This window comes from Nerophis ophidion, linkage group LG23 (assembly GCF_033978795.1).
Source record: "Nerophis ophidion isolate RoL-2023_Sa linkage group LG23, RoL_Noph_v1.0, whole genome shotgun sequence".
NCBI classification, from domain to species: Eukaryota; Metazoa; Chordata; class Actinopteri; order Syngnathiformes; family Syngnathidae; genus Nerophis; species Nerophis ophidion.
The window spans coordinates 7553234-7571117 of record NC_084633.1 but is presented as its reverse complement, the minus strand read 5'-3'; the positions used below and the strand labels follow the sequence as shown (position 1 = coordinate 7571117).

Here is a 17884-nt window from a genome sequence, read left to right as displayed (position 1 = left end):
TATGGCGGGAAATTCAAAATGCTCCCATCTAAACACCTCTATTTTATTTAGCTGAGTTGTCCAGGCAGACAAGCCCAGCAGAGGTTCCCACTGCAGAAGAGGCGACCGAAGCAACAGAGGCAGATGCTGGCGTGAGTGAAGAGGGAGATGAGGATCACGTAGCCGATGAAAGCCAGCCAGGAATCTACACAGAGCATGTTTTCACTGACCCATTGGGAGTAGGGAACACTGAGTCCTGTTCTACTAACGTCCTAAGGTAAATCATCTCTGCCACTGTGGTGCCAGCAAGGAGGCATAACTCTCCTTTAAACTTTGTAGTACAGAACATAAACCTACACATCAGCATCCTGTATCTGGGGCAATCATTTTCAGGTCACTACTCTAAAAAATGTTGTCTGCTGTGTAGATAAAGTGGTAGCTTACACTGCAAACACCATTTAATGATTTTGTCATCCAGTGACTCTACAACATCCTTGCCTGATGACTCAGACCCTTCAGTTCTGGAGGTCAAGAGGATGAGCAGTGCCCTTCCCACCATGTGGCTGGGAGCCCAGAATGGATGGTGAGTGGCGCATTACAACCACTAGAGGGCGTTGCAGGAATATACAAGAAGCTTAGCCTTTGTCTTCTCATCCTAAAGTCTGTATGTCCACTCATCGGTGGCACGATGGAGGAAGTGTCTTCATGCCATCAAGTTGAAAGACTCTATCCTCAGCATAGTGTGAGTACAAAGCTGCTTATGCAAAGAAGATAGACACTTACTGTAAAATACATACTCAGAAAAAGTTTTCACTTGATCCAGGCATGTTAAAGGCAGAGTCATGGTAGCACTTGCGGATGGGACTTTGGCAATTTTCCACAGAGGCCTTGGTAAGTCTGACCTTTGTTTTTATTCGAGAACAAATTCATTTTTGTTATAGACCTTAAAGACCACAGATGTTCAAGTCTGCATGTTGCTTATCTTATTCAGAGGGACAGTGGGACCTGACAAATTACCACTTGCTGGATCTGGGACGGCCCCATCACTCAATCCGCTGCATGACCGTCGTCCACGACAAGGTGTGGTGTGGCTACAGGAATAAGATCTACATCATCCAGCCCAAAGCCATGAGGATAGAGGTAAAGCTGCACTGCATATATTGTCATACCATGTCAACACTAGGATCTAGTCAGCAATATAATAATTATTTTGTAATGCCGAAATAGAAGTCGTTCGACGCACACCCACGCAAAGAGAGCCAGGTCCGGCAGCTGGCCTGGGTTGGAGATGGTATTTGGGTGTCCATCCGACTGGATTCAACTCTTAGATTGTTTCATGCTCACACCTATCAGCACCTCCAGGATGTGGACATTGAACCCTATGTTAGCAAGATGCTCGGTATGATCTGTTATCGCACCTTTCCTGGTTACTGAATAGTTTGGTATAAACGAAAACAAATCTTTCTTATGTGCCTTGCAGGTACAGGAAAACTGGGCTTCTCTTTTGTGAGAATTACAGCTCTTGTGGTGTCCTGCAATCGACTCTGGGTGGGAACTGGAAATGGCGTCATCATCTCTATTCCATTGTCTGAAGGTAAAATATTGTACTCACATTTCCTCTCCACGGACCAAAAACCCTAACTATTCTGCTTTGTTTGCATATTTACAGTGAACACCACTCCCATTTCACCATTTTATAACGGTATTATAGGCTTCTTCGGTATACCAGTACAGTGTTACCTCTACCTAACAGTGTTACCTCTACCTAAGAGCGTCCTAATTTGAGTGTTTTGAAATTAGAGCTGTCTCTCAGGCAGTTTATGTCTAAGGTTCAACACTGAAATTTGAATTACCAGCATCCCCGCCATTAGCTGGTTTAGCGAATGTGACAGTGAACCCTTTAAAATCCGCCCAAAACATCCAATCTTACTCGCTACTATTAGCTTGTAACTACAGATCGACATAACTTATTGAAGTGAGACAGTGAGCATGAATTAAAGTGCTGGGAAGAAGTGGATGATATTTATTGAATTAAAGAAAAAAAATGATCAAAAACATGACCGAGCATGTCGCCAATTTGGCAAAGCAGTTCCAGTATACCAATGCTAGTCTGCACCATACTGAATCAGAAAAAGTCTTAACGCCAGACAAGAATGTTAAAATAATATACACACGGCAGACATTTATCTATGAAAATATGTTACAGCTGCTGATGGTTTGACAGCGAAGCAGCTGGAAGCAGGTACCATTCAGTAAATTATTATTATTTCATCACTTCATAGAACTACTGTAGTTGTTTGTAGTACATTTTATTGTATTGTTTTCATACAATATTTCTTAAATCAATAAGTAACATAAGTTATAAGTGTTTTTTATTTTTACAAGGCATGTTACATGTCAAAATTGCACTGTTGTTGTTTTTTGGGTGGGGGTACCTATTAAATTAATTTCAATTAATAACAATAGGTGAACTTTTTTTGTGAGATACAAATGTTTTGAGTTAATAGCTCCTTCACACAACCAATTAAGATCGTAAGTTCAGATACTACTGTACTAACAACGTACCAGGGCACTAACAAATAAAAAAACATACTTTAAGGCCTTTCCAAAAACAGTTCTCCTTTTTCATGTGAAGGCTGTGCTGTTCTTTAAAACATGTCTCGCCACAAGTGGTTGTACTTCCAACTTGGTGAAACTGTTGGGAGACAATCAACCGAGTTTAAAGACAGAGGTAAAAACGTTGTTGAATAGCTCTCCTGTATACCCATAGACATACAGTAGATACTTAGAGGCAGCATTTAGCTGCTGGTTAATTATTAGCGTGTGAGTCCAAACCGTAGCGAACACTAATGCTGGTGAATAGACAGAATTTCAGAAGTTTGTGTTTGGAGTTGTTGTCCAGTAATTTGAATGCCAGTCAATTTTACTTATTCATACTGTTGTAAAAGTATTTGAGTGCAACAAGAACATTCTTGTATTTTTAATGAAAGGTTGTTTTATTTCAGTGTTCAAAAATTCTTCTGGCTGCAATAAGGAAAGTCCAGCATGTGTAATGCCATGGCTTTACGTTATTCAATTTAGTGTTGTATTATAACATCTTCTGTATACATGAAGCTAATACTGTCGTGACATACAGTGGAACCTCCATATATGAACTTAATTGGTTCTTGAACATGGTTGGGAAATCAAACAGATTGTACAGTTCCCCATAAGAAACAATGTAAACATGAATAAGTGGTAAAAAAAAAATGTGGTTCCCCTCTGTAGTGTTTCCCTTTATTTAGAAAAGTATCAAAATACATACAGTATTTGTACCGATACCAACATGTTGCTACACATTATATCTTCACTATGGAACAATACTATAATGTAGGTATGAGTATTCTGGAAAGCAGTGCAGATATATTGTCCTCTGAAAGTAACTTAACGTTCAGACTTTGTCTAAATAGCCGGCAAGTGAGTACACCTTATAATGATTATGTCCAAGTTAGACATACCAAAAGGAACACATGGCCACTGTATCTGCACCTTCAGCCTTCTGAGCAAGGCACTTGCCATCTTGGAGGTGTATTTGGGCTTGTTATAATGTTGGAAAACTACCATCATGCTCTGCTTTATAATGTCACATTAGACGTTGGAATTCCCTCAATGAACCGAAACTCCCTAGTGCAGGCAGCACTCATGTAGCCCTATTCCGAGGGTCGGCAACCCAAAATGTTAAAAGAGCCATATTGGACCAAAAATACTTAAAAAAATTGTCTGGAGCTGCAAAAAAATGTCTTATACAGGTTTTTAATGAAGGCAACACATGATGTAAGTTAAAGTTAAAGTACCAATGATTGTCACACACACACTAGGTGTGGTGAAATTATTCTCTGCATTTGACCCATCACTTTTGATCACCCCCTGGGAGGTGAGGGGAGCAGTGGGCAGCAGCGGTGGCTGCGCCTAAGAATCATTTTTGGTGATTTAACCCCCAATTTCAATCCTTGATGCTGAGTGCCAAGCAAGGAGGTAATGGGTCCCATTTTTGTAGTCCTTGCTATGACTCGGCCGGGGTTTAAACTGTCTACGTTAGCTACTATCCAAATGACTAATTGCCGCGGGCTAACGCAAATCTTTGTTGACTGAAATGTTGACTTTTTGATATGTTGACTTTTTGATATTTATTCTCAATATTTTTACAATATTGGAAAAAATTAGTAAAACGGAGGCTTTCTTAGAGGGTGAGATAATTCCTGGAAATTACTGGCTTAGAATGACATAAGTGTGTGTATCCAAGTTAAAGTAAATGGCAGGCTGTCTTCTTATAATGATCTTATTACAATCGTTGCAAGGTTTGCTGTGCTCTATAACAAAATGGGACACAAACAACTATCAGAAATGCAGTCAATAATACAAAAAGATACTATGTCTTGAGACATGCAAATATACAGTAAATTATATACACAGAGGAGGGCTTCACGATGGAAGAGGGGTTAGTGCGTCTGCCTCACAATACGAAGGTCCTGCAGTCCTGGGTTCAATTCCAGGCTCGGGATCTTTCTGTATGGAGTTTGCACGTTCTCCCCGTGAATGTGTGGGTTCCCTCCGGGTACTCCGGCTTCCTCCCACTTCCAAAGACATGCACCTGGGGATAGATTGATTGGCAACACTAAATTGGCCCTAGTGTGTGAATGTGAGTGTGAATGTTGTCTGTCTATCTGTGTTGGCCCTGCGATGAGGTGGCGACTTATCCATGGTGTACCCCGCCTTCCGCCGGATTGTAGCTGAGATACGCGCCAGCGCCCCCGCGACCCCAAAAGGGAATGAGCGGTAGAAAATGGATGGATGGATACACAGATGAAATAGATAAAGGAAATTAAATTTGCTCAAATATACTCAAACAAGGCATAATGATGCGGTATTGGTTTGAGTTTATTGACAACATACATACAATATGTACATAAAGCTGGCCTAAATAGCATCTTAGCATTGATTAGCTTGCAGTCATGCACTGACCAAATATGCCTGATTAGCACTCCAACAAGTTGATAACATCAACAAAGCTCACCTTTGTGCATTCACGCACAACATACAAAGTTTGGTGGACAAAATGAGACAAAAGGAGTGGTCGCATAAAACATGTATTTCTGTGGCAGCGCCGGAGAAAGTTGTACATGGAAACAAATTTCGGTGAGTTCAAGGACCGCCAAAATTAGTAGGACAAAATGCCACTTTCCAAATACTCTTATCAGTGAAGCATGTTTAATATAAACAGTGTTATTTCTAGCAATTAGGGAGGTTTGTGTCATGTTTGTCCTACAGAAACCATATTAAAACAAAAAATATATATTATTCCCCCCGCTTTTCCCATTTTCATACATTTTTGAAAAAGCTCCAGCATGCTCTAGAACCGCGGGTTGCAAACCCCCGCCCAAGACCAAGATGCTACCGCCACCATGTTTGACTATATTCTAGACTCACTATTCTTTTGTAGCTATTTACACAATAATAGATTTTCAGTGGATCGTACCTCCATACTGCTGTACACTGACTACTTTATTGTATATCTAAGTTTAATTGATATGCAATTGTCCATTAGAGAAGATATACTGGAATGAAACTGTATTTCTGCTTTTCTCTAAGTCTCATCAAGCATGCATTGTGTTGAGGGCTAGTCTAAATGCAACAACTGTCACACCTGAGGCTCCCTGAATAAAAGATGGGTTGCCATGGATACAAGAGCTTGCAGCCACTGTCTGCTTAACCATCAAATTTAGTGTTTTTGGATGTTTATCTAAAAACAGCACAATCTCATCTGTTTGAAGAGAAGAAAAAACTGACTGATAAATAATCAAGCTTGTTGAGTGCTTCAAATAGACATTCCATGCTGTTTAGGTCTGCTTTTGTCCCACCTCTTTCATTTCACTTAATGCATGCACCACAATCGCTTAAAAATGTGTCGTTTTACAAGTTTCCTGTCATCCTACAGCCAACAAGACGTTTGGAAATGCTCCAAATCGGCCAGGCAGTGCCGTACGGGTATACAGTGACGATGGAGCAGATGGCGTCCTGCCAGTTACCTTTGTGCCGTACTGTTCCATGGCTCACGCCCAACTCTGCTTCCACGGACATCGAGATGCCGTCAAGTTTTTTGTCACTGTGCCAGGTGAGCGGCAAGTGATGAGAGGACTAAAATAGACTGCAAATTCAGACAGCCAATTGAAATTGGTAGCGGCTGTCACGCCAGCTGTGGAAAAAATGCCTGAACAAAGTTATTAATATGTCATCACCTCGCATCGTATTTCTTTCAGGCCAGGCAATGCCACCTCCAGGTACTGCTGATTCAGGTTCTGATGACCCTCCATCGGAATCCTCAGACACAAACCCCACGGAGCCCAAAACGTACTTGGTGATGAGTGGAGGAGAAGGCTACATTGACTTCAGAATGGGTGAGCACAATGACGGCTGCGTGCGAGTGTTTTGTATCCATACGTCATTATTATTCGTAATGTAAATCATTTTTTTTTAGAACACTAAACACAGTGGCAAAACTATTTTCAAGCTGATACAGTTAAGTCCTCTATTAAGTGAAAGTGACATGCTAGATGTTAGGCTGCACATTTCCAATACGAAAATTAGTAATATAATTTTTTTTATGGTTCCCGAATTTGGTACGTTAATAGGCTGGGACTGAAGTCCGATTTACATTGAATCAAATGGTGTCATATTGCGATACCTTTGTTGGGTATCATGTCCGGTTGCAGACTCTCATTGGCTCAAACGCTTGGCAAGCAATCAAGCACTCATAGCACACTTGGCCAAATTGCCTTTTGGTAATTTTACAATTTTACATACAAACTAAGCAAGACGCTCAAAAGTACAGCAAGGCGAAATGTCATAGCTCGATGCTATTTGATAAGGGATTTACCAAACACATGCTACTGATTACCATTAGCGATTTTACAAGGCGATTTCAACGCCTTCAAGTTTGGTACTACAACAACGATGCATGTTACAATCAAACAGCTGGTGTGTAATATGTACAACACTTACAGTATAACCACTTGTAGAACTGAACAAAACATAATACTGGCACATTTAACTTAATGGCAAAGACTACTTCCTTACTAAGGCAACTAGTCCAGAGCTGTGTATAGAGGTAGCGATTTAGGAAATCCTCTGTTCATACTCTCTCTGATTGGTCAAAAGCACCTCCCGTAACAACAGGGCGCCATTTTGAGGCCAACTTTGAAACCAAGTTGGCCTCATTCTCTCTATACTCTGCTCTGCTGTAGTCTATATACTGCTGCCATTTAATGTATTGGAATCTACCATGTATTACAGTACAGTACTTGCAAATGAGTCACAGAAGTGTAAGAAAACAAATAACAGCTGGACAACAGAATTTAGTAGTAATCGTTGTATTTAAAAAAAAAAAAAAAAGCCTTAACAATTAACATTTACTAACACATAGAACAGTATATAAAATTGGTACTGTTAAGTACCGATATAGATTCCCAGGTACTGGGAATTGGTACCGTATTGATTCAAATGTGAGAGGTACCCACAAAAAAATTTTATATATACAGTGGGTCAAAAAAGTATTTAGTCAGCCACCGATTGTGCAAGTTCTCCCACTTAAAATGATGACAGAGGTCTGTAATTTTCATCGTAGGTACACTTTAACTGTGAGAGACAGAATGTGAAAAAAAATCCAGGAATTCACATTGTAGAATTTTAAATTTATTTGTAAATTATGCTGGAAAATAAGTATTTGGTCAACTATTCAAAGCTCTTATTGATGGAAGGAAGTTTTGGCTCAAAATCTCACGATACATGGCCCCATTCATTCTTTCCTTAACACGGATCAATCGTCCTGTCCCCTTAGCAGAAAAACAGCCCGAAAGCATGATGTTTCCACCCCCAAGCTTCACAATAGGTATGGTGTTCTTGGGATGCAACTCAGTATTCTTCTTCCTCCAAACACGACAAGTTGAGTTTATACCAAAATGGATACATGGATGATACAGCAGAGGATTGGGAGAATGTCATGTGGTCAGATGAAACCAAAATAGAACTTTTTGGTATAAACTCAACTCGTCGTGTTTGGAGGAAGAAGAATACTGAGTTGCATCCCAAGAACACCTTACCTACTGTGAAGCATAGGGGTGGAAACATCCTGCTTTGGGGCTGTTTTTCTGCTAAGGGGACAGGACGATTGATCTGTGTTAAAGAAAGAATGAATGGGGCCATGTATCGTGAGATTTTGAGCCAAAATCTCCTTCCATCAGTGAGAGCTTTGAATGGTTGACCAAATAATTATTTTCCACCATAATTTACAAATAAATTCTTTAAAATTCCTACAATGTGAATTCCTGGATTTTTTTTCACATTCTGTCTCTCACAGTTGAAGTGTACCTATGATGAAAATTACAGACCCCTGTCATCATTTTAAGTGGGAGAACTTGCACAATCAGTGGCTGACGAAATCCTTTTTTGCCCCACTGTATACTATAGTTTATTATTGTGGGAAATTTATTTAACATTGTTGAATTCAATTCTAATATTAGGACCTAAACCTATACCATATATTGTATGGTTCCAAATAAATACAAGGTAAGTTAATAAGGTGCAAACATAGCAAGCATCTGGTGAAAGAGCTAAGGTAAGTGACGACCATTATGTGCTTCTCTGTGCACTGAATGCCTTTCAATGCATTCATCCGACTGAAAAGGAAAGCTAATCAGAAACATTGGCGTGTGGGGAGCATGTGACGCATGCAGACCTCTCACTCTGACCTCTCACTCTGACTGCGCGTCAAGTCTGGGCCACTCATCTCCGCCTGAAAGGCCAAGCATATTCCGGCTTAATGGACCCAGTTACGGTAACTGCGGTTTGTTAGCAGCAGCACCATCCTCGTGTCTGCGGCAAATGGATTTTTTTTTTAGCTTTTTGCCATCTGACTCTTCAGGTGACGAAAGCGGAGAACTGGACGGCGTGTCCGAATCCACGTCCGGCCAGCAGTCGGCGCCAACCAAGGCTGAGCGGAGCCACCTTATCGTCTGGCAGGTGGCGACCTCTGTTGATTGAAACCACTTCTACACATGGACCACCACTTTTGCCCCCTGCATGCGTGACTTTAGTTTTTTAAATATTTCCTTCACTACTTTATAAAAAAAAAAAAAACATTTATTTTATAATTAGCGTTTTTGTACAGTATGTTCCTAAAGGAAATAGGGATGTTTGCGTCCAGGAGGTTGGAGACACTGTGGCGAGTAGTGTGGACAATTTTAAAGGACAACGCCATTTCACGCTGGAGGACGCTTGAGGCATTTTTTGCAGACATGGAAGAAAAAAAGGGATTATCTAAGGTATTATTTCATATTTACACATGACAAAACTTTAACGTTTGTATACCACACGTCTCAGTGTCAGAGCTCAGGTGTGCGCGCGTGTGTGTGTGTGTGTGTGTGTGTGTGTGAGCATCTCAGTTCACTGCAGGACCTAGAGTTTAGGCATGTCTTGTTCTTCCCATTTCAAAGTACAATTTGTTACCCTAATGCCATCTTGGCGCCTTTTCCGCCTGTTGACAATAGGACCAAAGTGTGCTGCGTTCTGAAAATGTACTTAATTTGTGAGTTCCGCCGTACAATATAGCTATCAAAAAAATAATTACAATTATTTTTCCAAGATAGATCATTAAAAGTCGGGATGGATGTACTAATACACTGGAAGAAACTGAGTCAAAGTTAAATTACCAATGATTGTCACATATACCCTAGGTGTGGTGAAATTAACCTCTGCATTTGACCCATCCGCTTGTTCCACCCCCTGGGAGGGGAGGTGAGGGGAGCAGTGAGCATCAGCGGTGGCCGCGCCCGTTAATCATTTTGGCAATCTAACCCCCAATTCCAACCCTTGATGCTGAGTACCAAGCAGGGAGGTAATGGGTCCCATTTTTATAGTCTTTGGTACGACTCGGCCGGGGTTTGAACTCACGACCTACCGATCTCTATCACAATGCCACTGAGCAGGTGCAGCGCTTAGTTGCAACCAGCTCTATTTAGTATGTGTGTAATCTAAAAATATTTAGAGAAGATACAACAATCAGCAGTTATATTTCCAATTAGGTGCTCAACAAAATTGTTTATCCAGTTGATGCACAGATGAGTGCTTACAAACTGCGAGTCGTGCACGTAGGCCTGGGCGATATTTCGATTTTGTCGATATATTGGAGGTTTTTACTATTGCAGACGATTTAAACCCCAAACATCGATTTTTTTCTTCTTCTTGCTCCGACATACTTTTATCCCCTCAGCACCTTCTGTAGTTTGCACCACCCCCTTACTTCCTTATTGGCACTAGCAAAACATAGCTTACACTAACGCTGACGAGAGCGAGACTTGAGTTCCAAAGAAAAGACAATCGTTGTCACCGCTTTTGGTTTGGCGGCAACAGGCTTAGAACAAGTGACTGCACGTTGCAAAGTTTGTTTCAAAAAGAGAGCAGCACAACAAACTAATGGTTGCATCTGGAACCGAAGCCTCCGGTTGAGTGCGGGAAATACAACTCAAGGCAAAGAAGACTGCATTAACAAACGTACTACGGCTTAAAAAATGCATCTTATTGTGATGGAATCGTTTCCACCAGGTATGTATGATGAGGAAGACGCACAATGCGTAGAGCGATCACCAAATCAGTGACTCTGCACATCGCCTAGATCAGGGGTGTCAAACGTACAGCCCGTGGGCCGGATCAGGCCCACGAACAGGTTTTATCCGGCCCGAGAGATGAGTTTGCCAAGTATAAAAATTAGCCAAAATTTTAGAATGAAATAAACTGCTGCTCTAAATGTGTCCACTAGATCTCGCAATAGCAATTTTTTGTATCTTTGTAGATAATGCTACTTATGTAAAAAAACAAACCCCATGTTAGTGCACCAATCAAGGAAAATGATCACACTACATAAATAACATCCTGTAATTTGATTTTGATATTTTTTTTATCTTGATAGATTGAAAATTAACACAATGAATTGACTGAGGAACATTATCACATCATTTATTCAGAAAGTATAATTAACAACAAATAAAGATAGAAATCTATTAACCGCAACATGTAAGTGTAAAAAACCCCCAACAACATTATGATTTGTACATTTCCAGAATGTGCTTGTTCTATTTTTAAACAAAGAAAACAATCTGAAGTTGTCTTTATTTTCAAGTTATCGCGCCGGGATGTTACCAGTCCGGCCCACTTGAGAGTAGATCATTCTCCATGTGGCCCTCGATATAAAATGAGTTTGACACCCCTGGCCTAGATGTTTGAATGAAAAATCCTGCTTTTATTACGAAAACTATTATAGTCTTCTAAATGTTTTGATTGATTAATTATTTGCATACATCGTATAATACTACATTTTTATTTACAGAAATATTTTATTCATACAGTTATTTTAAGTTTGTACTTCACTGATCGCAATGTTGGAGATTATTTATTTGCATGTAATGTGCGATGTAACATTTTTGTTAACAGAAATATTTTATTCAAGACCAAAGTATTGCCAGAGGAAGCTCATTATTTATTTTTTTTTAATTCCATAAAAATTACAATTCATATATAATCTAAAAAAAAAATTACACAAATCAGAATTTGCCAAGAGTAAGATGCATTGTCATTTCAAACTACTAGTTTTGATCAAATAATAAAAAAAAAAGAATGTTTTGGAATATCTCTGTCATTTGATGGTTTCTTTAAAAAGTAGGGAGAAAAAAAATCGGGAAAAACGTAAAGCAGTAAGATTTTATTTGTACTCCCAATCGCCCAGGCCTTGGTGCACATGAAATGAACTTTTGTTCGAGTTTTATTTTGGCAAAGTGTATTCTTTAGATTTGTTTACTGGTCAACTTTTATTGGTGAACCAGCGTCCAAGACATTCCCGTGTGTGCGTGGGATTTTGTTTTTGTGTGAGTGTGTGAGTCTGCTCTGCAAATCTAAGTCGTTTCCATTTGTGTGAGGGGATTTACGTGCTTCCTCTTCTTGTTTCATCAACACTTTATCATGTTGAGATTAGATGAGTTTTCACAGATAAGGCGTGGCATACATCAGTAAACCGGGCCCACAGAAAATAAAATACAGTTGGGGCTTCCCCCGAACCCCCGAAAAACTGTTTTACTGGATGATATTTTCTGGTGTTTCCTGAACAAGGGGTGTTCCGATACGATAATGATATCTGTTCGATATCAGAAAAAAGATCATTATTGGATATGGAACTTTCCAATACAAGCAGTCCTACAGCCAGTTAACAACTAAATGTCCTCCAATAAAAACACAAGATTACTCTTATACTTTAGTCAAGTCATTTAGGTTATAGGCTATTAGGAGGGAGCAGCTACACGACAGCTAAGCACACAATAGCACTTAAGTTAGACGTACAAAACGTGTCCTTAATTGAACAATATTGTTGTTTAAAACAACACATTTGTCAATATACCAAGTAGTCATAGTTGCATATTACTTACACATACAAAGTATCTGGTTACAAACGTGTCCGCATCAATCATTTTATTGCGTCACAAGCTTAACTTCATGGACTATTGTGGCCATTAGGTGTCACCAAAAAAAAAATGACCACTACTCTTCAATTTAAAGACAACATGATTCCATTCTAGTCCATTTTAAGAATACATTGGTTAGTGTTTTTCATACATACCATTGTTCTCTGAGTAATTTCATTTGATCTAACCTTTTGTAGCAATTTCCCACGGCAAAATAAAGTATGTACATTTCCTGCTGATATCGTATCGGATCAAAACAGGTACTGGCCATTAACCCACGTGCCATCGGAAGTAGAAAAAAAGCTGTATCAGGACAACCCTGATTGGAAATAAAAAATATGTTTTCTTAAGCTCACCCGCTAAGGTTTGTTTCACAGGTTTGAAAAATAAGATTTGCTTTATTTTTCTCAAGCTGCTGTGCGTCCCACTTTTAGAATCTTTGGCTTGATTAGAAGAACAATAACCCAACCTACAGCTCTTATGTGCCAATAATGCATGGGCCCTGAAAAGGAAGTAGAACGACTACTAGCATCAAGTAAAGGTTGAATAGGACGTTTTGGCCATGTGTAATATTTGAGTGTGTCAACATTATTGAGGAATTTTTTGTTGTTTATTTTTTTTTTCCTGAATCCGTCTTTTAAATTTTGGAAGTATTTCAAGAGACCAAGTTTGGTCATTGTTCTATCATTTTGTCTTCTTACCATTCCAGTATTTATTTGCTTTGTATAAGAGCCTACCTTGGTTCAGAATGTAACTTTTTAAGAAACCAGGCTTTTTATTGGTAACGATGAGTTTACATGATTGTTCCTTTTAAAGCATTAAAAGAAAGCGTTTTGGCTAGCCACCGGATCAAATTTTAATTTTAAAATGACTAAAGAGTTTGATGTTCTAAAGCTATGCATGTTTTTTAAGACCACACTGCAATGTTGGTGTGTATGTGGAAGAGTTTGAAAGCAAAACACATATGTCCGCCCGTTTGTTTGTGGGTGGCTGATTTTTAAAAAAATGTTTTATTTCCTATCGTGTTTGCACTTTGTGTGTTTCCATCTGTAAAAAAAAAAAACATTTCTGAATGCCATAACAGTTTTCCTCCCGGTCAGTGTTTTTGAAATGAACATCATAGCCTTATTTTTAACGATCTATTAAACTCACCAAAATCAACTCGGTGTTGTCCTTCTCTTTATAATAAGTCACGTGCATGTTTATGCATATACATTGGATCACTCTACATGATATTTTTGTGTGGACTTGGGCAGTGTTTTATTGTTATATGCAACATGAATAACTGGCAGGCAGCTGTAAGGACACAATATAGATATACAGTACAGTAGATAAGACATAATTGGTGGGTGATAAAACTTTCTACCATACATACACACATATATACATATACTGTAAAAAAATAATAATTCAGGTGTTTTTTTTATGCAGAATTGGTGTAAAAATATTGTTTAAAAATAGAACAAGCACATTATGAAAATGTACAAATCACAATGTTGTTTTTTTTACACATACATGTTGCGGTTAATAGTATTCTACTTTTATTTGTCGTTATTTATACTTTCTGAATACATTGTGATAATAATGTTCATCAGTCAACTCACTGGTGTTAATTTTCAATATATGATGATTAAAAACATAATATCAAAATGAAATTACAGGGTGTTATTTGTGTAATTTGCTAATTTTCCTCGACTGGTGCACTAATGTGGTTTATTTTTTATTTTGTTTTACATATGTAGCATAATCTACAAAGATACAAAACATTGCTATTGTGACATCTTGTGGACACATTTAGAACAGCTGTTTCTTTCATTCCACAATTTCGGCTCATTTTTATACTTAGGTAACCCATCCCATGGGCCGGATAAAACCTGTTCAGGCCCGCGGGCCGTACGTTTGACACCCTTGGTGTACATAGACTATAATATATATATTTTTAACAATTTGATACATTTTTTGCATTGTAAATTTATTATCAGCGACCCCGAAAGGAATAAGTGGTAGAAAATGGATGGATGGATGGATATAGCGGCATTTTATGTCATGCATTAAAAAAAAAATCTCGTTCTTCAAAACAAGCAGCTGCTTAACGTAATATGCGCCTGAAACCACTAGATGGTGCTGTTTTTTTTTATAAGACAAACACCCTATATCTGTCATATTTACCAGTATTAGCTCGTGTCAACGTATGTAAAATATTTTTGGGGTGTAATTTGTTCCATTATTGAACAATAGTACGCGACTCTGCTCATGTAAACAATACCTGGGTAGAAAACACTTGATGCTTGGTGTTCCTGCATTGGCCAGCAGGGGGCCATGTTGTGCAGGGTTCTGTTGAATTGCTACATCACTGTGTATATAAATATATATATGTACAAAATCCATGAAATTACATCACAGCATAAAACCCATCTTCCGCCTCCTCGCTTTCCCTCCAGCCCTCCTCACCCACCCTCTCCTCCACTTTAGCCATGCGTGGGCAGACACACACACACACACACACACACAGGCCTCTGACGTCAGAGAGTGTGTTGTAGCCCATACAGGGGATTCTGAGAACACAACATGCCATGATTATGGTGCCTCACAGCTGACTTGCTGCACACAACATCTGCTTCCTGTTCCCATATCCAAAACGCACATGTAGACTCCATCTATCCCTCCTTTTTCTCTAGCGCTGATCCTCATTATAGGGGACATTTTTCACATATTTTTAACCTACTGTCATTTCCCACCCGGCACATGTTATGCATTGTTTGCTCTGCTGGCTGTGTGTAACCAGACAATGCGTGCATGTTACGTAACATCTTCAACAGCCTCCTCTTCGTCTATGTTCTGTCCTGTCCTTCAAAGGTCTTTGTTTACTTTCACGGAACATGCATTCATCCCTTTGCTTCTGTACGTTCTTCCACCTTCATTATCTCTCTGCTGTGCTGTCGCAGGCGTCACACGCACTGCCAGGGTCGTTCTGTGGGGTCACGGGGGTCTCTGCTCTTCCCACTATTAGTCTTATCTGTGTAATGTCAGTGAAGGCCGTGTCGTGTTTACATACTACAAACCCCGTTTCCATATGAGTTGGGAAATTGTGTTAGATGTAAATATCAACGGAATACAATTATTTGCAAATCCTTTTAAACCCATATTCAATAGAATGCACTACAAAGATAAGATATTTGATGTTCAAACTCATAAACTTAATTTTTTTTTGCAAATAATAATGAACTTAGAATTTCATGGCTGCAACTCGTGCCATAGTAGTTGGGAAAGGGCATGTTCACCACTGTGTTACATCACATTTTCTTTTAACAACACTCAATAAACGTTTGGGAACTGACGAAACTAATTGTTGAAGCTTTTTTTTAACAACACTCAATAAACGTTTGGGAACCGAGGAAACTAATTGTTGAAGCTTTGAAAGTGGAATTCTTTCCCATTCTTGTTTTATGTACAGCTTCAGTCGTTCAACAGTCCGGGGTCTCCGCTGTTGTATTTCACGCTTAATAATGCGCCACACATTTTCGATGGGAGACATGTCTGGACTGCAAAGGGCCAGGAAAGTACCCGCACTCTTTTACTACGAAGCCACACTGTTGTAACACGTGGTTTGGCATTGTCTTGCTGAAATAAGCACGGGCGTCCATGATAACCTTGCTTGGATGACAACATATGTTGCTCCAAAACCTGTATGTACCTTTCAGCATTAATGGTGCCTTCACAGATGTGTAAGTTACCCATGTTTTGGGCACTAATACACCCCCATACCACCATAGATGCTGGCTTTTGAACTTTGCGCCTATTGCAATCCGGATGGTTATTGTCCTCTTTGTTCTGGAGGACACCACGTCCACAGTTTCCAAATATAATTTGAAATGTGGACTCGTCAGACCACAGAACACTCTTTGACTTTGCACTAGTCCATCTTAGATGAGCTTGGGCCCAGGGAAGCCGCCGGTGTTTCAGGATATTGTTCATCAATAGGTTTTGCTTTGCATAGTAGAGATTTAACTTGCACTTACAGATGTAGTGACCAAACTGTAGTTACTGACAGTGGTTTTATGTAGTGTTCTTGAGCCCATGTGGTGATATCCTTTACACACTGATGTCGTGTGAGGGATTAAAGGTCCGGAATATCATCGCTTACATGCAGTGATTTCTCCAGATTCTGTGAACCTTTTGATGATTTTACGGATTGTAGATGGTAAAATCCCTAAATTCCTTGCAATAGCTCGTTGAGAAATGTTGTTCTAAAACTGTTCGACAATTTGCTTACAAAGTGGTGACCTTCGCCCCATCCTTGTTTGTGAATTACTTAGCATTTCATGGAAGCTGCTTTTATACCCAATCATGGCACCCACCTGTTCCCAATTATCCTGCACACCTGTGGGATGTTCCAAATAAGTGTTTGATGAGCGTTCCTCAACTTTATCAGTATTTTTGCCACCTTTCCCAACTTCTTTGCCATGTGTTGCTGGCATCAAATTCTAAATTTAGTGATTATTTGCAAAAAAAATATATTTATCAGTTTGAACATCAAATATGTTGTCTTTGTAGCATATTCAACTGAATATGGGTTGAAAATGATTTGCAAATCATTGTATTCCGTTTATATTTACATCGAACACAATTTCCCAACTCAAATGGAAACGGGGTTTGTACTTCCTCCATCAAATGGTTGTGATGGGTGCATTAGTGAGTGTTTGGCACACTCGCTGGCTGTATGAACTGCCTGATACTGTGTTGGAGTTTCAAAATTGGGCTATCTGCTGGATTAAAAATGCACTATTTGAGAACAGCAAGTACGATTGAAAGGTAGCACAAAAATGTATATTCTGCACAAATATATAGGAATATGGGATGTGCAGGAAAAGAAGAACTTTTAAATTATTTGTCGCTATACAATCTATGAAACCGATCCCACACTTTGGAAGTTCCATCCATCCATTTTCTATCGCTTATCCCTTTTGGGGCCGCAGGGGGTGCTGGAGCTGTCTTTTGAATTAGTTCCATTTAGATCACAGGTGTCAAACTCAAGACCTGGAGGCCAAAACTGGCGTAGCCACATGATTTTATTGTGGACCGGCACTTTGTTTTAAAGTGACCCCTCCCATAATTTGTATCTGGTTTTCCACATCATTTAATGGTTCCCTGCATCATTTCAGTGGCTCTCCACGTCATTTTAATGTAGTCCACCACATCATTTAAGTGGCCAGCCACATCATTTTATGGTGGCCGTCTGTCATTTTATGTGATCATTTATATGACTTGCCAGATCTTTTTAACATGCTCTGCCACTTCATTTTATTGTGGAGTGCCACTTTATTTTAACGTTGTCCGCCACATAATTTTATTGCGGACCGCCA

The 17884-nt window shown here is 39.4% G+C and overlaps 1 protein-coding gene across 6 annotated transcripts in view; it reads left to right on the top strand.

The window, feature by feature from the left end:
* spag9a (sperm associated antigen 9a) overlaps nt 1-13682 on the top strand; it is a 52674-nt gene extending 38992 nt beyond the window's left edge. For 4 of the 6 annotated variants that reach the window (XM_061885058.1, XM_061885056.1, XM_061885057.1 and 1 more), the window contains 11 exons: nt 52-256; nt 319-372; nt 458-562; nt 641-721; nt 803-870; nt 971-1119; nt 1207-1378; nt 1460-1573; nt 5954-6130; nt 6276-6413; nt 8936-13682. In XM_061885058.1, the coding sequence (XP_061741042.1) occupies nt 52-256; nt 319-372; nt 458-562; nt 641-721; nt 803-870; nt 971-1119; nt 1207-1378; nt 1460-1573; nt 5954-6130; nt 6276-6413; nt 8936-9054 (1382 nt within the window). In that variant the 3' untranslated portion in view covers nt 9055-13682. The remainder of the gene's footprint in view (nt 1-51; nt 257-318; nt 373-457; nt 563-640; nt 722-802; nt 871-970; nt 1120-1206; nt 1379-1459; nt 1574-5953; nt 6131-6275; nt 6414-8935) is intronic. The other 2 variants (XM_061885061.1, XM_061885060.1) reach the window with 1 other exon arrangement.
* The last annotated feature ends 4202 nt before the right edge of the window (nt 13683-17884 follow it).